At 42.8% G+C, this 20,887-nt stretch overlaps 1 protein-coding gene across 2 annotated transcripts in view; it reads right to left on the reverse strand.

The window, feature by feature from the left end:
- RASGRF2 (Ras protein specific guanine nucleotide releasing factor 2) overlaps nt 1-20,887 on the reverse strand; it is a 376,997-nt gene that overhangs the window by 59,040 nt on the left and 297,070 nt on the right. For both annotated transcript variants that reach the window (XM_044276023.1, XM_044276022.1), the window contains exon 16: nt 7,501-7,629. In XM_044276023.1, coding sequence (XP_044131958.1) covers nt 7,501-7,629 — 129 coding nt within the window. The remainder of the gene's footprint in view (nt 1-7,500; nt 7,630-20,887) is intronic.

Below are 20,887 nucleotides of genomic sequence, written 5' to 3' on the forward strand. Positions count from 1 at the left end.
CAAGGCCCCGCCAAAAAAATATAGCATGTCCTATTCTTGTCCATTTTGCGGACAGAAATGGGCATATCTACAATGGGCCGCCCGTTCCGTTCCACAAATTGCGGAAGGCACATGGACGTCTTCAGTTTTCTGCGGTTTGCGGACCACAAAAAACGGCACAGTCGTGTGCATGAGAGGCCTAAGGCTACTTTCACACTTGTGTTTTCCGGACCTCAATACCGGAAAAAAAGGTTTCCGTTTTGTCCTCATGCATTGTGAATGGAAAGAGATCAGTTCAGGATGCATCAGGTTGTCTTCCGTTCCGTCAACATTCCTTTTTGTGACTGAACTTGTGTCCGGTCTTAAAAACAAAACAAAAAACGGGTCCAGCATTGAAAACAATGTAAGTCAACGGTGACAGATCGGAGCCTAAAAAAACTGATCTATCACCCATCAACTTTCAATGTATTCAGTGACGGATCATTTTTTTAAATATTTAGATTTTTACACAACCGCATCTTAACGGAATGGATGCACCCTGATGTGCAAAATCTATTTGATTCCGATATTGAGATCCTCTGCCGGATCTCAATACCGGAATTAACAACGTAAGTGTGAAAGTAGCTTAAGGCCCCTTTCACACAAGTAAGTTTTCCATGCAGGTGCGATGCGTGAAGTGTACACATTGCACCCGCACTGAATCCTGATCCTTTCATTTCAATGAGTCTGTGTACATGGGCGTTTTTTCCACGCATCAGTTCTACGTTGAGTGGGAATCACAGCATGTTCTATAATCTGCGTCCTTCACGCAGCCCTGACCTCATAGAAGTGAATGGGGCTTCAGTGAAAAATGCATTGCATCTGGTTTCTCGCTGATGGTTGCTAGGAGATGTTGTTTGTAAACCTTACGTTTTTTTTCACGCGCGTGAAAAACGCTTCAAAACGGATTGCACCCGCGCGGAAAAAAACTGAACGCAATTGCAGACAAAACTGATTGAACTTGCTTGCGAAATGGTGCGAGTTTCACTGAACGCATCCTGAGCCAATCCGTATCGTTCGGGTGTGAAAGGGGTCTAAGGGTACAAATAGACAGACCCCACACTTCAAAGAGAACCCGTCACCTGGTTTGCGGTCAGTAAACAGCAAGTCATTATGCAGCTGGGTTTAGGGTCCCAAAACTGCCAATAGCAAATCAATCTGTCCCAGCAAAAGAAGGTAAATCAGATTCAAACTTGACAGGAGAAGAGTCAGGGACTCTCTCCAGTGACACTGAACATGTGACGATGAAACTGGGAACACTACTCCTCCCTTTACTGCACACGCACTGCACATCGAGCCCATTGCAGTGAAGCACAGTGTACCATCCTCGGCTTTATCACCGCCGTGCAGAGTAGGGCCGGACTATTTTCCCAGTAAGTTTGAATTTCATTTACTTTCTTTTGTGGGGGTGGAAGGGTTTGCTATGGGCAGGTTCATAACCATGAACCACAGTTGCATAAAGGCATGCTAGTGGTTTCATGTCCCCCAAACCAGGTGACAGGTGCCCTTTAAGGGTAAGCCCACCCCTGTGATTACAATGGTGTTGTTATATGCGAAATCTGCTGGCTCGTTTTGATAAAAAAAACTTTTATCTAACCTGTCAATCATGAGGATAAGGTGCCCAGGGCGTTTCTCCTGGTCTGAACATGCCGCCCGCCGCCGCCGCCGTTGGTGCCCAGCTCCTCCTCTGCCTTGAATTAGCGCCGCCTGAATGTGAAGAAATACGCCTCCGGCTCTCCCTCAGTCCCCCCTCCTTCTTTTCTAAGATCCCGCGCGTGCGGCAGTGTTCGTGTTATCGGGAGGTTGAGAGAAGTGCGCATGCGCACTTCGCTCAATGAGGCTGAATCGAAAAGTCCGCACGGGCGCATCAGGCACAGGCCTGTGCGCACGCGCAAAATTTTAGAAAAGGAGGGGGGACTGAGGGAGAGCCGGAGGCGTATTTCTTCACATTCAGGCGGCGCTAATTCAAGGCAGAGGAGGAGCTGGGCATCAAAGGCGGCGGCGGGCGGCATGTTCAGACCAGGAGAAACGCCCTGGGCACCTTATCCTCATGATTGACAGGTTAGATAAAAGGTTTTTTTTATCAAAACGAGCCAGCAGATTTTGCATATAACAACACCATTGTAATCACAGGGGCTCCATGGACAGAACTATAGTTTTAAAAGTGGGGGTTAGAAAGTGGTGACAGAGTCCCTTTAAGCCAAGCCCTAACACTTTAGCACCTTGCGGCAATTTTTGGGTAAAGTATACACTATGCACATATACTGAGCCTAGGGTGACGGGAGGACACTAGTTTGTGTCCTCCCCTTACCCTAAGACGAACTATGCGGAAAAGCATTAACCCCATAGTTCTCCTTTAGCTTTCGGCATTAAGCCAAAAGTCCCATTTTCGGCCGATATGTTTCGGCGGACGATATATCGGTGCACCGTAGCCGGTACAATTTTTTGGGTATATAATACGAGTACCGGTACAGGTACTCGCTGATACAAAGTACAGATACTGGTGCTTTTGTACCATAACTATCAGGAAGGCGGGCGGCGGATCATGACCCATCGCCTGGCTTCCTGCTTTCCCGTGAAGACGGCGTTCAAGTAAAAGAACACCGGCTTCAGAAGCAACCTAGCTTCCTGACCAATCAAGAAGAGGGGCGGCGAGTCATGATTTCAATCTGCTTCGTGATTGGCTAGGAAGCCGGATTCACTTTTTTGTAGGCAGCATACCTTCCTGACCAATCAGGAGGCCGGGATGCGAGTCATGACATACTGCCCAGCTTGCTGATTGGTTACGGAGCCAGGCTGCCTAGCAACAAGTGAAGCAGGCTTCCTAGCCAATCAGGAAGCCAGGAGGTGGATGATAACCCAAATCCCGGCTTCCTGATTGGAAAGGAAGTCGGCTGTATGCTCCCTTTGCGCTGCCAGTCAGAGGGACATCTCCCTTCGACCGGAAGTTCCAATATCGGGGAAGGTATCGGAGCATTTGGGCGAGTACAAGAACTCGCACAAATACTCTGGATCGGCAGCAATATTAGTATCGTATCGGTACATCTATAGTGCAAATCCATTTTATTGATAGTTGTCATTGAAACGACAAGAGCATTTCTGGGCCTGATGAAGGGGACCCTGCACGGCCCCAAAAGCACTTGTCGATTGGACGACAACTATCTGTATTGGACGATATGTATTATTGCACATAAAAGATGCCCCCACAAAACATGTCACCGATTACCTGTGGCATTTTTTTTTAGGGGGCATGTTTTATATGAAATACTAACAAGTGCCGTGCCCGCCCCCCCTTCCAATTAATATTTTTTATTAAACACTTAAAATGTTCTAAATACCTTTTTACTGACTCCCAGACGAAAAGAAGAAGAAACTGCTGGAGCAGCTCCTGATTTCTCCCACGCTCCCTCCCTCCCTCTCTCTGATGTCACTTCCTCTCACTTACTCACTAGCAGAGAGAAGGAGAGGGAGGAAGTGTCTGAAGACAGCACCGCCCTGCTGGCATCACTCACAGGCTCAGCTAATCGCCCCGCCGGCAGTGACAGGCTCAGATGATCGTCCGCTGCTGAGCCTGACACCTGTCCTTATCGCCGGCCGCCGGTGTTCAGCCACTTTTCTATACCCGGACAAAAGTCTATACCCGGAAGTGATGTAGCTGTACCGGAAGTCACGTGGACGCGTTGGAATCAGCTGGAGGAGGGGGTGTGCACGCTGCGCAAGCGCATTCGGCTAAAGTATGTTAATCTGGCAGAACGCCCAGCCCTCCATTTCCTTACTATCCATTTCTTTCTTTACTATCAATGGCGTCACAGAGCTAGCTTTAGCAAATGCAGAGCGCAGCGAGGCCGAGCTCGATGCGTGGCGAGCGTACAAATTAATGTAGATTACGGGCTCGCTGCGTTCTGCCAGATTACTATACTTTAGCCGAATGCGCTTGCGCAGCGCGCACACCCTCCCTCCAGCTGATTCCAACGCATCCACGTGACTTCCGGTGCAGCTACATCACTTCCGGGTATAGACTTTTGTCCGGATATAGAAAAGTGGCAGAACACCGGTGCCGCCGACTGACACGCCGGCCGCTCACGGTCATCATCACCACTAGCCGCCAGCTAGCAAGTCTGCAGTTTGAAATAAATCCTGTGCCCGGGTCTGAGAAAGGCTTGAACCCGGGCACAGGATTACAAACCCGGACTGTCCGGGTCAATCCCGTACGGGTGGCAACCCTACATTAGAGGGGTGCAATCAGGTTTGACCATGGACCCCATAATAGTTCAAATGAGAATTTGTGTTACGGCTGTAACTATGTGAATCTCTAAATGTTGAAGGCAGATCTGGTTATTATATGAGTAAAAGTGCTGTTGCGATAAGAGGAGCTTTGCTGGGCCGCATCAATAACTCTTCATTGCTGACAATGGATCCCTCTATATCTGGAATACCTAGTCTATGGAAGTTTCCATGGCAACATACTTTATAAACAGCCTTTGTCTAGAAATATTTTTCCTTCATCGTCGGCTTTTGTTACCATGGCATAAAAAACTTCTCTCCATCTGCGGATCTCCTCACTTAATATACAGTAGAAAAGGAATTTATCTAAAAGTAATTATTGGTTTATTTTAAACCAAGTCATATCCCAACTCAATGGCATATGACCATGAATCCCCCCCACCCCTCCTTAAGTGACACATGATGCCAATTAGGATACCTTATGAGAAAAAGTCTGAAGTCCGGTTAATGCAGAAAAAAAGGGAGAAAACAGGCTCCAGATCAGTAAAACATTTTTTTTATTTAAGATATCAAAATAATGGTTCTCAGAAAGTCACAGAGTGACAGAAGCTGCAATGAAAGCTCCAAGAAATGACCCAGGAAGGCAACATCTGTCCTGTGTTTTACTCCATCATCAGAATACACACCAGCGCCATATCTATAAATATAGCAGAGAAATTATCTATCCAATTAGCAGTTCTTCAGATCACAAAGACAGCTGAACGCTGTCCAATCAAGGGCACAAATTACAAAGCGTCCCAGGATTAACCACATGACAGCTGTCAAAAATGACAATTTTCTTGTCAAAGGCCCTCATTAAGACTATGTGCGCCATGACTTTTTTTATATTTTTTATCTGCCTTTTCCCTAAAAAAAAAAAAAAAAAAAAAAAAAACGAAGGGAAATTTCCGGCCTCACAGAGGATCACAGAAATCAAACAAGGAAAGTGATATCAGAAAAATAATGAAGGGATAAGTGTAAGTCATTTAAAGGGATTGGCCCATTTTGGACATTGATGGCATATCACTCGGATATACCATCAATGTCAGACAGGTCCCCTATCTAGAGAGCGAGCCCCTAAAGTGAAGGAGAGCACACTGCGCGTTCATTGCTATAGGAGTTCTGAAAATAGCCAAGGACTCAGCTATTTTTGAAAATGAATGGAGAGTGCAATGTAAAGCACGGTAACTTGTTCATTCAACTGCTATGGAACTGTCGGAAGTAACTGAGCCAAAGCTTGGCTATTTTCAGGACTCCCATAGAGGTGAACGGGTGGTGGACCGCGCATTTCAGGGGTCACATTATAGAGATAGGAGCGGGTTCCATAGTTGGGACTCGTACACACAGACGCATCTCAATAAATGTAAATATCATCGAAAAGTTAATTTATTTCGGTAATTCAATTAAAAAAGCCAGTCATATATATTCTATAGATTCATTACACACAGTAATCTATTTCAAGCGTTTATTTATTTTAATGTTGAGGATTATGGTTTACAGCTAATGAAAACCTAAAAATCTGTATCTCAGAAAATTACAATATTATACAGTGGCATGCAAAAGTTTGGGCAACCCTGGTCAAATGTGAACAGTTAAAGGGGTTGTCTCATCTCAGACATTGGGAGTACATTGCTAGGATATGCCCTCAATATCTAACCCACACAAACAAGGGAGAACATACAAACTCCATGCAGATGTTGTCCTTGGTTGCATTCGAACCTAAGACCCCAGGGCTACAAGGCCACAGTGCTAACAGCCATCGTGCTGACATTTTGCACTTTATATGGTACTTCTTTATTATTTTTTTTATAGAGAAAAAGAAAAATCTGAACTGTCCCAGCTAAGACAAGGGGGCTAGCTTCATACATGTCACTGATACAAAAGGAGCTGTAGGATGGAGTTACAGAGGTGGCCCATGGCTCTGTTCACCCAATCAAGTGTTGCGGTCCCCAGACCCATCTCCTTGTCTCTACTCTTCCTCGGGCCCAGCAGCCCGAGTAGCCTTGTCCCTTCATGCAGACTGAGGCCTGGTTGTCAGCTAAACCACTCTTGCTGTGTCCGTAGGTGTTCCCTCCAGCTCTTAAAGGGCCAGTACACACGCTCTCATTTTCACCAGCCAACAGCTGGCAACTAAGGGTAATTAAGGCACCCTCCCCTGTAGAAAAGTGCCTGAGCAATGGGTTCTAGTCCGCTAGTGTCCTGCAAAGGTGTGCTGTTATGCATTTGTTTGCCCATGTACTGACTTCTGCCTGTTTCCTGGATTTGACCTTTCACTGCCTAACCTGACCTCTACCTCTTCTCCATACTCACGCGGACCTGCCTATCCTGACCTCAGACTGTCTTTTGGATTGCATGAACCCTGCCTGCCCTGACTTCAGTCTGTTCCTGACTTTGGTTTCGCCTGGTCCCTCAGTGCTCTTGACTCCCATGGGTCAGAAGTCACTTGAACAGAGACTACTCTGAGAAGTAGTTCCCCTGTAGCGAAGTCCACATGCCTGTATAGGGGTTAAAGGATAAGAACTAGGGGTGGCCACTTCGAAAAAGCCTTTGGGAATAGCACCAAGCCAAATCTGTTCAAGTGGCACAGTGGGTCCACTCTGCCATTGAGGCAGAAGCTCCACTTCCAGGGTGAGAGTGAAATCGGGCCATGAGTAAACTTGTCAAAATTAAAACATAATCTTATGTTTCATTAAATTTACATTTGAAAATCACTGAAGAACATTTTCTGTCATCAGACAACCCTATTATTATCTAGAAATTATGGGAATGGTCCTATCTTTATAATACAGACAAACATTCATTTTATCATGCAGGGATTAACCAAAATAAGCCAAAACAATTCTTATGAGATAGCTGCCAATTGTCTTCATTTTACGGGAAACATTCCTTCCCAACTCCATTACTAATCTCAAGCAATCCAATACAGTCGTTGTAATAGACATAGTGCCCCCCTACTTTATTTTTTCGCAGTGGCCACTATTGGCCCCTATACACATTACAGTATAGTTAGCTGCCAATTGTCTTCATTTTATGGGAAACATTCCTTTCCAACTCCATTACTAATCTGAAGCAATCCAATACATTCATTGTAATAGATATAGTGCCCCCCCCCCCTATTATTTACAGGCCTGAGTATAGAAAGATCTCTTCACACAAAGAAACAAATTGGATTGTGAGTTAATTAGGTTTTATGAAACTTCACAGGCAAATTGATATTACCTCCTGCCGGACGGTATCGGAGATGCCGTGGAGATGATGGAGATCGACAGGGAGAATTCTCGGCTGTGTCCGTAGAAGCATTACTCTCAGTAATTGTCCTATCTAGCGACACGGATTCCAAAACAGCAGCTGTAATAATATTCAGAATTACAATATTAGATGCACATCTTTCAGAATGTCTCATTTACCATTAATGTTCAAACAATAAAACATACCTGTAGAATAATGATCACAAGTTTAAGAAAAGGTGTCATCAGAAAAGTACCATTTGTTTAAATCAAGTTTTATATCAAACATATACAGTACAGACTAAAAGTTTGGACACACCTTCTCATTCAAAGAGTTTTCTTTATTTTCATGACTATTAAGGCATCAAAACTATGAATTAACACATGTGGAATTATATACATTACAAACAAGTGTGAAACAACTGAAAATATGTCATATTCTAGGTTCTTCAAAGTAGCCATCTTTTGCTTTGATTACTGCTTTGCACACTCTTGACATTCTCTTGATGAGCTTCAAGAGGTAGTCACCTGAAATGGTCTTCCAACAGTCTTGAAGGAGTTCCCAGAGATGCTTAGCACTTGTTGGCCCTTTTGCCTTTACTCTGCGGTCCAGCTCACCCCAAACCATCTCGATTGGGTTCAGGTCCGGTGACTGTGGAGGCCAGGTCATCTGGCGCAGCACCCCATCACGCTCCTTCATGGTCAAATAGCTCTTACTTTCAAAGTTTTCCCAATTTTTCGGCTGACTGACTGACCTTCATTTCTTAAAGTAATGATGGCCACTCGTGGTTCTTCACTTAGCTGCTTTTTTCTTGCCATAATACAAATTCTAACAGTCTATTCAGTAGGACTATCAGCTGTGTATCCACCTGACTTCTCCTCAACGGAACTGATGGTCCCAACCCTATTTATAAGGCAAGAAATCCCACTTATTAAACCTGACAGGGCACACCTGTGAAGTGAAAACCATTTCAGGTGACTACCTCTTGAAGCTCATCAAGAGAATGCTAAGAGTGTGCAAAGCAGTAATCAAAGCAAAAGGTGGCTACTTTGAAGAACCTAGAATATTACAGATTTTCAGTTGTTTCACACTTTTTTGTTATGTATATAATGCCACATGTATTAATTCATAATTTTGATGCCTTCAGTGTGAATCCACAATTTTCATAGTCATGAAAATAAAGAAAACTCTTTGAATGAGAAGGTGTGTCCAAACTTTTGGTCTGTACTGTATATAAAAAAAATGATTAAATGTAATTAATCATAACATTTATATTTTAATAAAATACTAGAAGATAGCAGCTTTTTTTTTCACAGTGGCCACTATTGGCCCCCCATACACATTACAGTATAGTTAGTGCAACCCAATGTTTTCGTCAGAGCTGGTCAACAATTTGTTTTGTATGGGGAGCTCCCAACTCTCCCGAACAGCTGATGTGCATGGAATGCCTGATCCTATTGTTCTGTTGGGAGATCATGTTTGACAGCGCCTTTCTCATTTCTTAACATTAAAAACATGGTCAACAGAGTGTGCATGCTCAGGAGAGAAAGCTGCCGGCAGAGTCAGTGCTTGGCTGACAGCTACTGAAGCTATATGGACAACTTAAAGGTGTTTCCAGGATTGGGTATTCTCTATCCTCAAGATAGGTTATCAATATCACATTGGTGTGGGTCTGACGCACACTCGACAATCAGCTGTTTTAAGCCTTTAAACAGGGTGACAATCTCTGTTCTGTAGAGATCACTTTTTAGCAGTCATCTTACTCTGAGGCTACTTTCACACCTGCGTTTAGGTGCGGATCCGTCTGGTATCTGCACAGACGGATCCGCACCTATAATGCAAACGCTTGTATCCGTTCAGAACGGATCCGTTTGCATTTTTTTGTTCATGATAATGCAAACGGATCCGTTTTGACTTACATTGAAAGTCAATGGAAGGTGGATCCGTTTTCAATTGCACCATATTGTGTCAGTAAAAACGGATCCATCCCCATTGACTTACATTGTAAGTCAGCACGGATCCGTTTGGCTCAGTTTCGTCAGACGGACATCAAAACGCTGCAAGCAGCGTTTTGGTGTCCGCCTCAAGAGCGGAATGGAGGCTGAACGGAGGCAAACTGATGCATTTTGAACGGATCCTTATCCATTCAGAACGCATTGCGGCTGAACTAATCCGTTTTGGGCCGGTTGTGAGAGCCTTGAAACGGATCTCACAGGCGGACCCAGAAACGGCAGTGTGAAAGTAGCCTAATCCTGTTTTTCATGCATCATTTCTGCATTCAGGAAAAATTGCAGCATGTTCTATATTCTGCATTTATAACGCAGCTCTGGTTCCATAGAAGTGAATGAGGTTTCGGTGAAAAACGGATTGCATCCGTTAATTTTGGTATTAGATAGCATATCTCCTCTTCTCTTTTTTGTCAGGCAAGTTAATTTGCATACATTTGGCTTTCTGGGAAAGATATTCAAATTAGCTTTTCAAAACAGAAAACAATACTAATCTTTTCTGCCTTCCTGTGTTTTAAACATGTGTATGTAGCAAAGCAAGAAATAGCTAAGCCAGCCTCATATCTGTAACCAGCTCTTTCAGAACAAAACACCTTTATCAGAGTAAAGCAGATGAGAAAAAATTTGCAAGGCCTTAAGAGGAACCTCTGAGTGGGTACTAGTTCTATTATTGAGACCAGTTGATATATGTGATGACTATTGTAGACTAGACCAGTGTTTCCCAACCAGTGTGCCTCCAGCTGTTGCAAAACTACAACTCCCAGCATGCCCGCACAGCCAAAGGCTGTCCAGGCATGCTGGGAGTTGTAGTTTTGCAACAGCTGGAGGCACACTGGTTGGGAAACACTGGACTAGACAACACTACATTTGAATTCTGGGGAAAATATATGCATGTCCAACATCTGCTGGCATCAGATAGGTTTATATATCATGTCCAACATCTGCTGGCATCAGATAGGTTTATATATCATGTCCAACATCTGCTGGCATCAGATAGGTTTATATATCATGTCCAACATCTGCTGGCATCAGATAGGTTTAGGAAAGCTACTTTGAATATCGTTCCCAGAAATCCAGAGGGGCATCGCCAGGCCAACAATACAGTGCACATGTACTTGGCATACTAGGGGCTGTCCATAATGAAAAAGAGTACCCCTTACACAATGCATATATATTGTTGAGGACCACACATTTGTTTACTAGCCTCTCTCTCTCTCTGGTTCTGGACGAATGGATTCATGCCTGAACATAAAACTGACTGAATTTTGCCAGGTTCGCTCATCTCTAGTACCCCCTCCTCCCTGCACAATGACCTATGCAAATGTTAACAGCAGGTTTAGAAAAATCTCCCATAACAACACCTTTACCTTGCATTCCCCATTTAATAACAATTCTGGAGCATCTGTCCTTATGTCTGTATGTTGTGCCATTCCTTTATTATTTCAACTATAACATAGTAACATAGTAACATAGTACATAAGGCCGAAAAAAGACATTTGTCCATCCAGTTCGTCCTGTTATCCCGCAAGTTGATCCAGAGGAAGACCCCTCTCTAGTAGCTATAGCCTGTAATATTATTAAGCTCCAGAAATACGTCCATGGCCCTCTTGAATTCCTTTATTGTACTCACCATCACCACCTCCTCAGGCAGAGAGTTCCATATTCTCACTGCTCTTACCGTAAAGAATCCTTTTCTATGTTTGTGTACAAACCTTCTTTCCTCCAGACGCAGAGGATGTCCCCTCGTCACAGTCACAGTCCTGGGGATAAATAGCTGATGGGATAGATCTCTGTACTGACCCCTGATATATTTATACATATTAATTAGATCTCCCCTCAGTCGTCTTTTTTCTAAAGTGAATAACCCTAATTTTGATAATCTTTCAGGGTACTGTAGTTGCCCCATTCCAGTTATTACTTTAGTTGCCCTCCTCTGGACCTTCTCCAGCTCTGCTATGTCTGCCTTGTTTACAGGAGCCCAGAACTGTACACAGTACTCCATGTGTGGTCTGACTAGCGATTTGTAAAGTGGTAGGACTATGTTCTTATCACGGGAATCTATGCCCCTTCTGATGCAACCCATTATCTTGTTGGCCTTGGCAGCAGCTGCCTGACACTGGTTTTTGCAGCTTAGTTTGCTGTTTATTAAAATTCCTAGATCCTTTTCCATGTCAGTGTTACCGAGTGTTTTACCATTTAGTATGTACGGTTGACTTGCATTATTCCTTCCCATGTGCATAACCTTACATTTATGAGTGTTAAACCCCATCTGCCACTTATCTGCCCAAGCCTCCAGTCTATCCAGATCCCTCTGTAGTAGTATACTGTCCTCATCAGTGTAAATTACTTTACACAGTTTAGTGTCATCTGCGAAAATTGATACTTTACTATGCAAGCCTTCTACAAGATCATTAATAAATATATTGAAGAGAATAGGGCCCAATACTGACCCCTGAGGTACCCCACTAGTGACAGTGACCCAATCTGAGTGTGTACCGTTAATAACCACCCTCTGTTTTCTATCACTGAGCCAGTTACTTACCTTTTATGTGGTACAGTGTCAAATGCTTTGGAGAAGTCCAGATATACGACATCCATTGATTCGCCGCTGTCAAGTCTAGAACTTACCTCCTCATAGAAACTGATTAAATTAGTCTGACATGACCGATCCCTCATGAAGCCATGCTGATATGGCGTTATTTGCTTATTTCTGTTGAGATGCTCTAATATAGCATCTCTCAGAAAACCTTCAAACAGTTTACCCACAACAGATGTTAAACTTACCGGCCTATAGTTTCCAGGGTCTGTTTTTGGCCCCTTTTTGAATATTGGCACCACATATGCCATGCGCCAATCCTGTGGGACATTCCCTGTCAGTATAGAGTCTGCAAATATCAGAAATAAGGGTCTGGCTATGACATTACTTAATTCCTTTAGGATACGGGGGTGTATGTCATCCGGTTTATTTTATTTTCCTCAGTGAATACATTGGAGAAAAAAATATTTAACAGCTTTGCTTTCTCCTCATCGCTCTCTGCGACTTCCCCCTCATTACTCTTTAAAGGGCCGACACCTTCAGATTTATACTTTTTAACATTTATATAATTGAAGAACATTTTAGGGTTAGTTTTACTCTCTTTGGCAATTAATCTCTCGGTCTCTAGTTTGGCCGCTTTTATTTGTTTTTTACATGTTCTATTTTTTTCCTTATAGTTTTTCAGTGCTTCCGTGCTCCCCTCCTGTTTCAGTGAATGATATGCTTTCTTTTTGTCATTTATTGCTTTCGTTACAGTTCTATTTATCCACATTGGTTTCTTTTTATTCCTTAACCTTTTATTACCATACGGTATGTACCTCTCACAATGAGATTTTAGGATGTTTTTAAAGATATCCCATTTTGTGGCTGTATTTTTATTTGTGAGGACTTTGTCCCAGTTAGTTTGGCCTATGGCCTCTCTTAGTTGGCTAAATTTAGCTTTTTTGAAGTTTGGTATTTTTGTTCCTCCCTGTAGAAACGCTCTTTTGAATGATAATTGGAAGGTTATTACTTTGTGGTCACTATTTCCCAGGTGTCCCCCAACCTGCACGTCTGTTGTTCTGTCCGGCCTATTGGTTAATACTAAGTCCAGTATGGCCGTCCCTCTAGTCGGGTCCTGAACCAGTTGGGAGAGGTAATTGTCTTTGGTTATTGCCAAGAACCTGTTTCCTTTATGAGATATACAAGTTTCAGTTTCCCAGTCTATATCTGGGTAGTTGAAGTCCCCCATAATAACCACCTCATTATGATTTGCCGCCTCGTCTATCTCGTTTAGTAATAGATTTTCTGTGGACTCTGGTATATTAGGTGGTTTATAGTAAACTCCTATTAGTAATTTATTGCTGTTTTTAGCTCCATGTATCTCTACCCACAGTGACTCCACATGTTCATGTCCCTCATTTATATCTTCGCGGAGTGTGGGCTTTAGACCGGACTTTACATAGAGGCAGACCCCTCCTCCTCTCCGGTTTTGACGATCCTTTCTAAACAGACTGTAACCTTGTACATTAACCGCCCAGTCATAGCTATCATCCAGCCATGTCTCAGTTATTCCCACTATGTCATAGTTCTCCTCACACATCACTAATTCCAGTTCACCAGTTTTATTAGTCAGGCTTCTGGCATTAGTATACATACATTTGAGAGGTTTATGTTTATTTTTTACCCTACACCTTTCCTTCTGAACTGTTCTAGTCCCTCCTTCCAGTCCTCCCCCAGTCCCATTACTTTGCCCCCGGTCTCTATCTGCACTATCTTCCCGTCCTATAACGTAATTACCCTCCCCCCCAGTCCCTAGTTTAAACACTCCTCCAACCTTCTAGCCATCTTTCTCCCCAGCACAGCTGCCCCTTCCCCATTGAGGTGCAGCCCGTCCCTACGATAGAGCCTGTAGCCGATAGAAAAATCGGCCCAGTTCTCCAGGAACCCAAACCCCTCCTTCCTACACCAGTTCTTGAGCCACTTGTTAATCTCCATAATCTCCCGTTGCCTTTCTTGTGTGGCTCGTCATACAGGCAGTATTTCGGAAAATACTACCTTTGAGGTCCTTGCCCTCAGCTTTTGACCTAATGAATGAATTGCTAGCAGTCTGCAGTAAGGAGACAGAGGGGAGGTAACCAGTTGGGGGGGTGTACCTGCCCAGTCTAAAAATAGCAACACTGATTGGATAGAGCGAGTCTGTACAGGTACACCCCCCCCCCCTCCACCTGGTTACCTCCCCTCTGTACCCTTACTGCAGACTGCTAGCAAATCACTCATAACTTCTAGTAGAAATAATAAAGGAATGTTACAACATAGAGTCATCAGAATAGATGTTCCAGAATGGTTATTACACAGGGAATGCATAAAGTTATTAAAACAGGCATATCAGGAGTGGTGAAAGGTCCTCTTTAAGTGATGTCTATCTTCTCCTATATATAAATGTCTGATGACAGCATTTGTAGGGATCCAGTCACTTAGGCTACTTTCACACTGGGGTTTTGGATTTCTGTTTGTGAGATCCGTTCAGGGTCCTCACAAGCGGTTCAAATCGGATCAGTTTTGCCCTTATGCATTCTAAATGGCAAAGGATCCGCTCAGAATGCATAGGTTTGCCTCCATTCCGTCTCCATTCTCTTTGCAAGCAGCGTTTTGGTGTCCATCTGACAAAACTGAGCCAAACGGATCAGTTCTGACACACAATGTAAGTGAATGGGGATGGAGCCGTTTTCTATGGCACAATAGAAAACGGATCCGTCCTCCATTGACTTTCAATGGTGTTCAAGATAGATCAGTCATGGCTATGTTAAAGTTAATACAAACGGATCCTTTGTGAACGGATGCAGACGTTTGTATTATCTGAACGGATCCGCACCAAATGTGAGTGTGAAAGTAGCCTAAGAAATCCATTGATCACAGGGACAAAGGATCCTGCGGGACTCTTCATGGCACCATGGCCTTTGAGCTCAGAGATGCTGCTGGGCTCTCCCTTGACTGCAATGGACACAGGATCCTTCCTTTTAAGTAATCAATGGCGGTCTTGACCTGAACCAGACTAAGGCAAAATGCGGAACGGAATTGTGGACCCATTCATTTCTAGGGGGCCGATGTGCGACCCGGCTCCGGAAATAATGACCCGCACTTCCGGGTCCGCATTTCCGTTCCCGAAAAAAATAGAACATGTCCTATTCTTGTCCGCAATTGCAGACAAGAATAGGCATATTCTATTAGTTCCGGTGATTCGGAACGCACATTGCCGTGTCCGTGTTTTGCGGATCCGCAAAACACGCTACGGACGTGTGAATGGAGCCATATACTGTATTCTAACATTTCAGAAAATGTGGTCAAGTGGTCATACACACAACCATATTTTTCTTCAAGGTGATATCCGTTTGCAAAACAGATATCACACTGACCCCATAAAAGTAATTGGGACTAGTCAGTCACACAACCATTTAAATTTTTGTGATCTGAAAATCGCATCGTCTTTGATATGGATGAGAACAGCCTTTTCTATTGATGGGAGTGAGAAAAAACAGAATGCATACGGATCCCATCTGTTTTTCAAGGATCCTTTCTTTTTTTTTTTACAGACCAAAAATTAGATATGGCCACAAGAATGAGATTTTCTTTAAGGGTCCATTCACACGTCCGATGTTTCTTTCCTGATCTGTTCCGTTTTTTGCGGAACAGATCTGGACCAGTTCTGTACCCATTCATTTTCAATGGGTCCTGAAAAAAAAATCTAACATTGTGCTGTCCGATTTTTTTCAGGACACATTGAAAATGAATGGGTACAGATCTGGTCCAGATCTGTTCCGCAAAAATGGAACAGATCAGGAAAGAAACAACGGACGTGTGAATGGACCCTTAATCAGGTTATTTTATTACCTTAGGCTATAGCAGCATCATTATATTTGCACTAAAGTGGGTGGTGGGGAGTGCTATGTTGGTAGCCAAATGTATCATAATTGTGTCCACACACTTGAAGATGTCTGGAAACATTTCCCTTCCACTTTCAGAGACAGAGGGGAATTACTGTACTGAATTGTATTAATGCACAGATGGCCAATGTTACTATATCATATAGGACATATAGCACTATGCCTTTGCACTTGCCTTTGTATTTGCCAGGCATAGAATATTCAGAATGTACAAAATATATAATTGCTTTTCATCTATTGTAATACAGAAGGTTGAAAAAATACAGATTCATTATATCCTTTTCTTTGTGGCTGCCACTTGATGGTATGAGAGATTCTGTGTATAATGGAGACAACATATGCTTTTCAGTACAGTCTTGGTGTTTGTTTCTAGAATCATCCTCTGGACTATAGCACAGGCAGTAAGGAACTGAGATCTCACTTTTTACTGTATATGGACACCTTTGGGGCCTTTTATTTATTGCATTCTATTTATTCTGGGCTATAATTACTTTTTTAATTAAAGCATTCCCCTTATGGGAATAAAAGGTTAAGAAACAAGAAGAAACCAATATGGATAAATAAAACTGTAAAGAAGGCAATAAATGACAAAAAGAAAGCATATAAAATCACTAAAACGGGAGGGTAGCGAGGAAGCACTGAAAAATTATAAGGAAAAAAATAGCATATGTAAAAAACAATTAAAAGCTGCCAAACTAGAGACGGAGAAATTAATTGCCAAAGAGAGCAAAACGAACCCTGAAATGTTCTTCAATTATATAAATGGTAAAAAGTACCTGAGGGTGTCGGCCCTCTAAGGAGCAATGAGGGGGGAGTTGCAGAGAGCGCGTACGAGGAGAAAGCAAAGCTATTAAATATTTTTTTCTCAACTGTATTCACTGAGGAAAATAAACTGTCAGATGAAATGCAGAATGTAAAAGTAAATTCCCCATTAAAAGTGCCCTCTGTCTGACCCAGAAAGAAGTACAACAGCGACTTAAAAAGATTAAAATAGACCAATCGCCAGGGCCAGATGGTATACACCCCCGTATCCTAAGAGAATTTAGTAATGTCATAGCCAGACCCTTATTTCTGATATTTACAGACTCTATACTGACAGGGAGTGTTTCACAGGATTGGCGCATAGCAAATGTGGTGCCAATATTCAAAAAGGGTGCAAAAACAGACCCCGGAAACTATAGGCCGGTTAGTTTAACATCTGTTGTGGGTAAACTGTTAGAAGGTTTTCTAAGAGATGCTATCTTGGAGGATCTCAATGAAAACAAGCAAATAACATCATATCAGCATGGCTTCATGAGGGATCGGTCATGTCAAACTAATTTAATCAGTTTCTATGAGGAGGTAAGTTCTAGACTTGACAGCGGCGAATCAATGGATGTCGTATATTTGAGAATGCTCGGACTGGGAGAAAATGTCTGTATGTGGGTAAGTAACTGGCTCAGTGATAGAAAACAGAGGGTGGTTATTAATGGTACACACTCAGATTGGGTCACTGTCACTAGTGGGGTACTTCAGGGGTCAGTATTGGGCCCTATTCTCTTCAATATATTTATTAATGATCTTGTAGAAGGCTTGCACAGTAAAATATACATTTTTGCAGATTACACTAAACTGTGTAAAGTAATTAACACTGAAGAGGACAGTATAATACTACAGAGGAATCTTGATAGATTGCAGGCTTGGGCAGATGAGGTTTAACACTGACAAATGTAAAGTTATGCACATGGGAAGGAAAAATGCAAATCACCCGTACATACTAAATGGTAAAACACTCCGTAACCCTGACATGGAAAAGGATCTAGGAATTTTAATAAACAGCTAACTAAACTGTAGAAACCAGTGTCAGGCAGCTGCTGCCAAGGCCAATAAGATAATGGGTTGAATCAAAAGGGGCATAGATGCCGTGATGAGAACAGTCCTTCCACTTTACAAATCGCTAGTCAGACCACACATGGAGTACTGTATACAGTTCTGGGCTCCTGTGAACAAGGCAGACATAGCAGAGCTGGAGAGGGTCCAGAGGAGGGCAACTAAAGTAATAACTGGAATGGGGCAACTACAGTACCCTGAAAGATTAGCAAAATTAGGGTTATTCACTTTAGAAAAAAGACGACTGAGGGGAGATCTAATTACTATGTATAAATATATCAGGGGTCAGTACAGAGATCTATCCCATCATCTATTCATCCCCAGGACTGTGACTGTGACGAGGGGACATCCTCTGCGTCTGGAGGAAAGAAGGTTTGTACACAAACATAGAAAAGGATTCTTCACGGTAAGAGCAGTGAGACTATGGAACTCTCTGCCTGAGGAGGTGGTGATGGTGAGTACAATAAAGGAATTCAAGAGGGGCCTGGATGTATTTCTGGAGTGTAATAATATTACAGGCTATAGCTACTAGAGAGGGGTCGTTCATCCAGGGAGTTATTCTGATTGCCTGATTGGAGTCGGGAAGGAATTTTTCCCCCCTTAAGTGGGGAAAATTGGCTTCTACCTCACAGTGTTTTTTTTTTTTGCCTTCCTCTGGATCAACTTGCAGGATAACAGGCCGAACTGGATGGACAAATGTCTTTTTTCGGCCTTATGTATGTTACTATATGTTACTATGTTCAACAGTTTCTCCTGCATCTTTCCGTGTCAGGGTATCTGCAGAGTATTGCTTCTCCTTCCCACCAAATCAGTCAGAGCACTACTCTGGAAATTCAATCTGTAGCCTTATCTTTGTTTTACTTACATCACACAAACATCCATTTAAAAGGAATCTGTCACATAGTTTTACCCTATAGAGCTGTTGACATGCACGGATAGATCTCCGCTAGCATGTCTGCAATATACCTGTCCCATAGGGCTGTGTGGTTTTATTTCGCTTAAAAAATGATTTTATTGATATGTAAATTAGCCAAGTAAGGTGCTCAAGGCGTGGTTACTTACGGTTAAGGAGCCCAGCACCGCCCCCTGTGAAGGAGCCCAGCACCGCCTGCATCCAGGAATCTCCTCCTTGCTCACGAAGTTACAGTGCTGTAAGCTGGCGCATGCGCAGTGCCGGCAAAGTGTTTGTTCCCTTTGCTGGCATCAGCTTCAGTGAACGAACTGCGCATGTGCCAGCTTGCGCATCGCGAGATTACGGCACTGTGACTTAAGTTATAAAAGCTGTTATAAAACTAAAGGTAAGGTCTACATAATGCAACCTTCAGAGCAGAACTCTTGAGGGGTTCAATGAGGTAAAGCAATAGTCTGCAGATGCATTGAAATTAAAAACTGTGGAAGAAAAAGTGTTTATTTTTTTATTAAGACTAACAGAAAAAGGATTTTAGCTCAGAAAAGTAGAATGAAATAATACTTTTTAAAAGAAAGTCCAATAGTAATTTGCACATAAATAAAGTTTGTGTTGTTCTCAGTATTTGGTATTCTATGGTCTAAAATATTTTAAATACATCATGAATATTTTATTACAAAAAGAAGAAATATTATTTGCTATACAGGATTGATTACATCGGTAATGCTCTGTTCACATCTGTACTGAGGCTGCATCATATTTAATAGAAAGAATAGCGCAGCATGCAACATAATCCACTATAAGGCTACTTTGCGCTGTTAATTCCGGTATTCAGCAGGTCCTAATACCGGAATTAAAAGGATCCGTTTAGATTTTGCACATCGGGATGCATCCGTTCCATTGGGATGCGGTTGTGTGAAATCAAAACAGAAAAAAAAACAAATCGTCACTAAATACATTGCAGGTCATTGAGTTTTTTAGGCTCCGTCACCATTGACTTCCATTGTTTTCATTTTTTTCCCATTTTTATGACCGGACACAAAACTGAAGCTTGCAGCGGTTTTGTGTCCGGTCACAAAACAGAATGCCTTTGGAACAGAAGACATCCTGATGCATCCTGAACGGATCTCTTTCCATGCCGAATGCATGAGGACTAAAAGCAAACATTTTTTCCGGTATTGAGATCCTCTGCCGGATCTCAATATCGGAAAACAACAACCCAAGTGTGAAAGTAGCCTACGTCACAGGAGCCATCACGTGCTGTCGTTGTCCATTGTCTCACGGATCCAGCACTGCATTGTGGTTTTTGCTTATAATGGGCAACACCACATGGATGTTAACAGAGCCTAGTGCATGGCTTTAATAACTTTAAAGGGATTTCCATGACTCAGATTTTGATGAACTATCCACAGATCAGCTGTTTGATGAAGCTGTAGCGCACCCATGAGCGCTGCAGCGTCCTCATGGCTTACTAAGTACAGTGCCGTCCATTAGATGGCAGCTGTGCATGGTATTGCAGCTCAGCCCCATGAATGGGACTGCGACTAGGCCATGTGATGTCACTGGACTAGATAGAGGTTGCAGTCCTCACCGGAGAGAGCTACGGCCTCCTCAAACAGCTGATTGGTGGGGGTCTCTGGTGTCGGACCCCAGCCAGTCAGATATTGATATCCTAAAGATATGTCTTCAGTATCTGAATCTCTTAAAATACTTATACTTATTAATACCCATCCTGAAGATATTCAGAGAACCTCTTTAAAACTCTGCAATGTGCTTTTCCTCTCTAAATCTTCCTGGAAATGGACAAATAAATTATCAGCTGGTTATCATTGTCAGGCTTTCACACTAAAGTCAATATTGTGTGTGGAGGGAACAAGACAATGGTAGTCTGTACTCCGCAAACAGAGAACCAAAGGCTTATCAAGTATATGCCCCAAGTCATTGACCAAGCTGGCTTGAAAACAAATTAAAACACTAAGTACACTTTAATAGCAATGTACATTAAAAATATTCTAACACAACGGGCAGCAAAGCTGCAAACAATAAATGATGCTGTATACTAAATAATTATGGACCCAATTGAGAGAATACAGAGCGGGGCGGACTGGGAGCTAAAAGTGGCCCTATGTTGCAGGCG

The sequence above is a fragment of the Bufo gargarizans genome, chromosome 1 (genome assembly GCF_014858855.1).
Source record: "Bufo gargarizans isolate SCDJY-AF-19 chromosome 1, ASM1485885v1, whole genome shotgun sequence".
Classification (NCBI taxonomy): domain Eukaryota; kingdom Metazoa; phylum Chordata; class Amphibia; order Anura; family Bufonidae; genus Bufo; species Bufo gargarizans.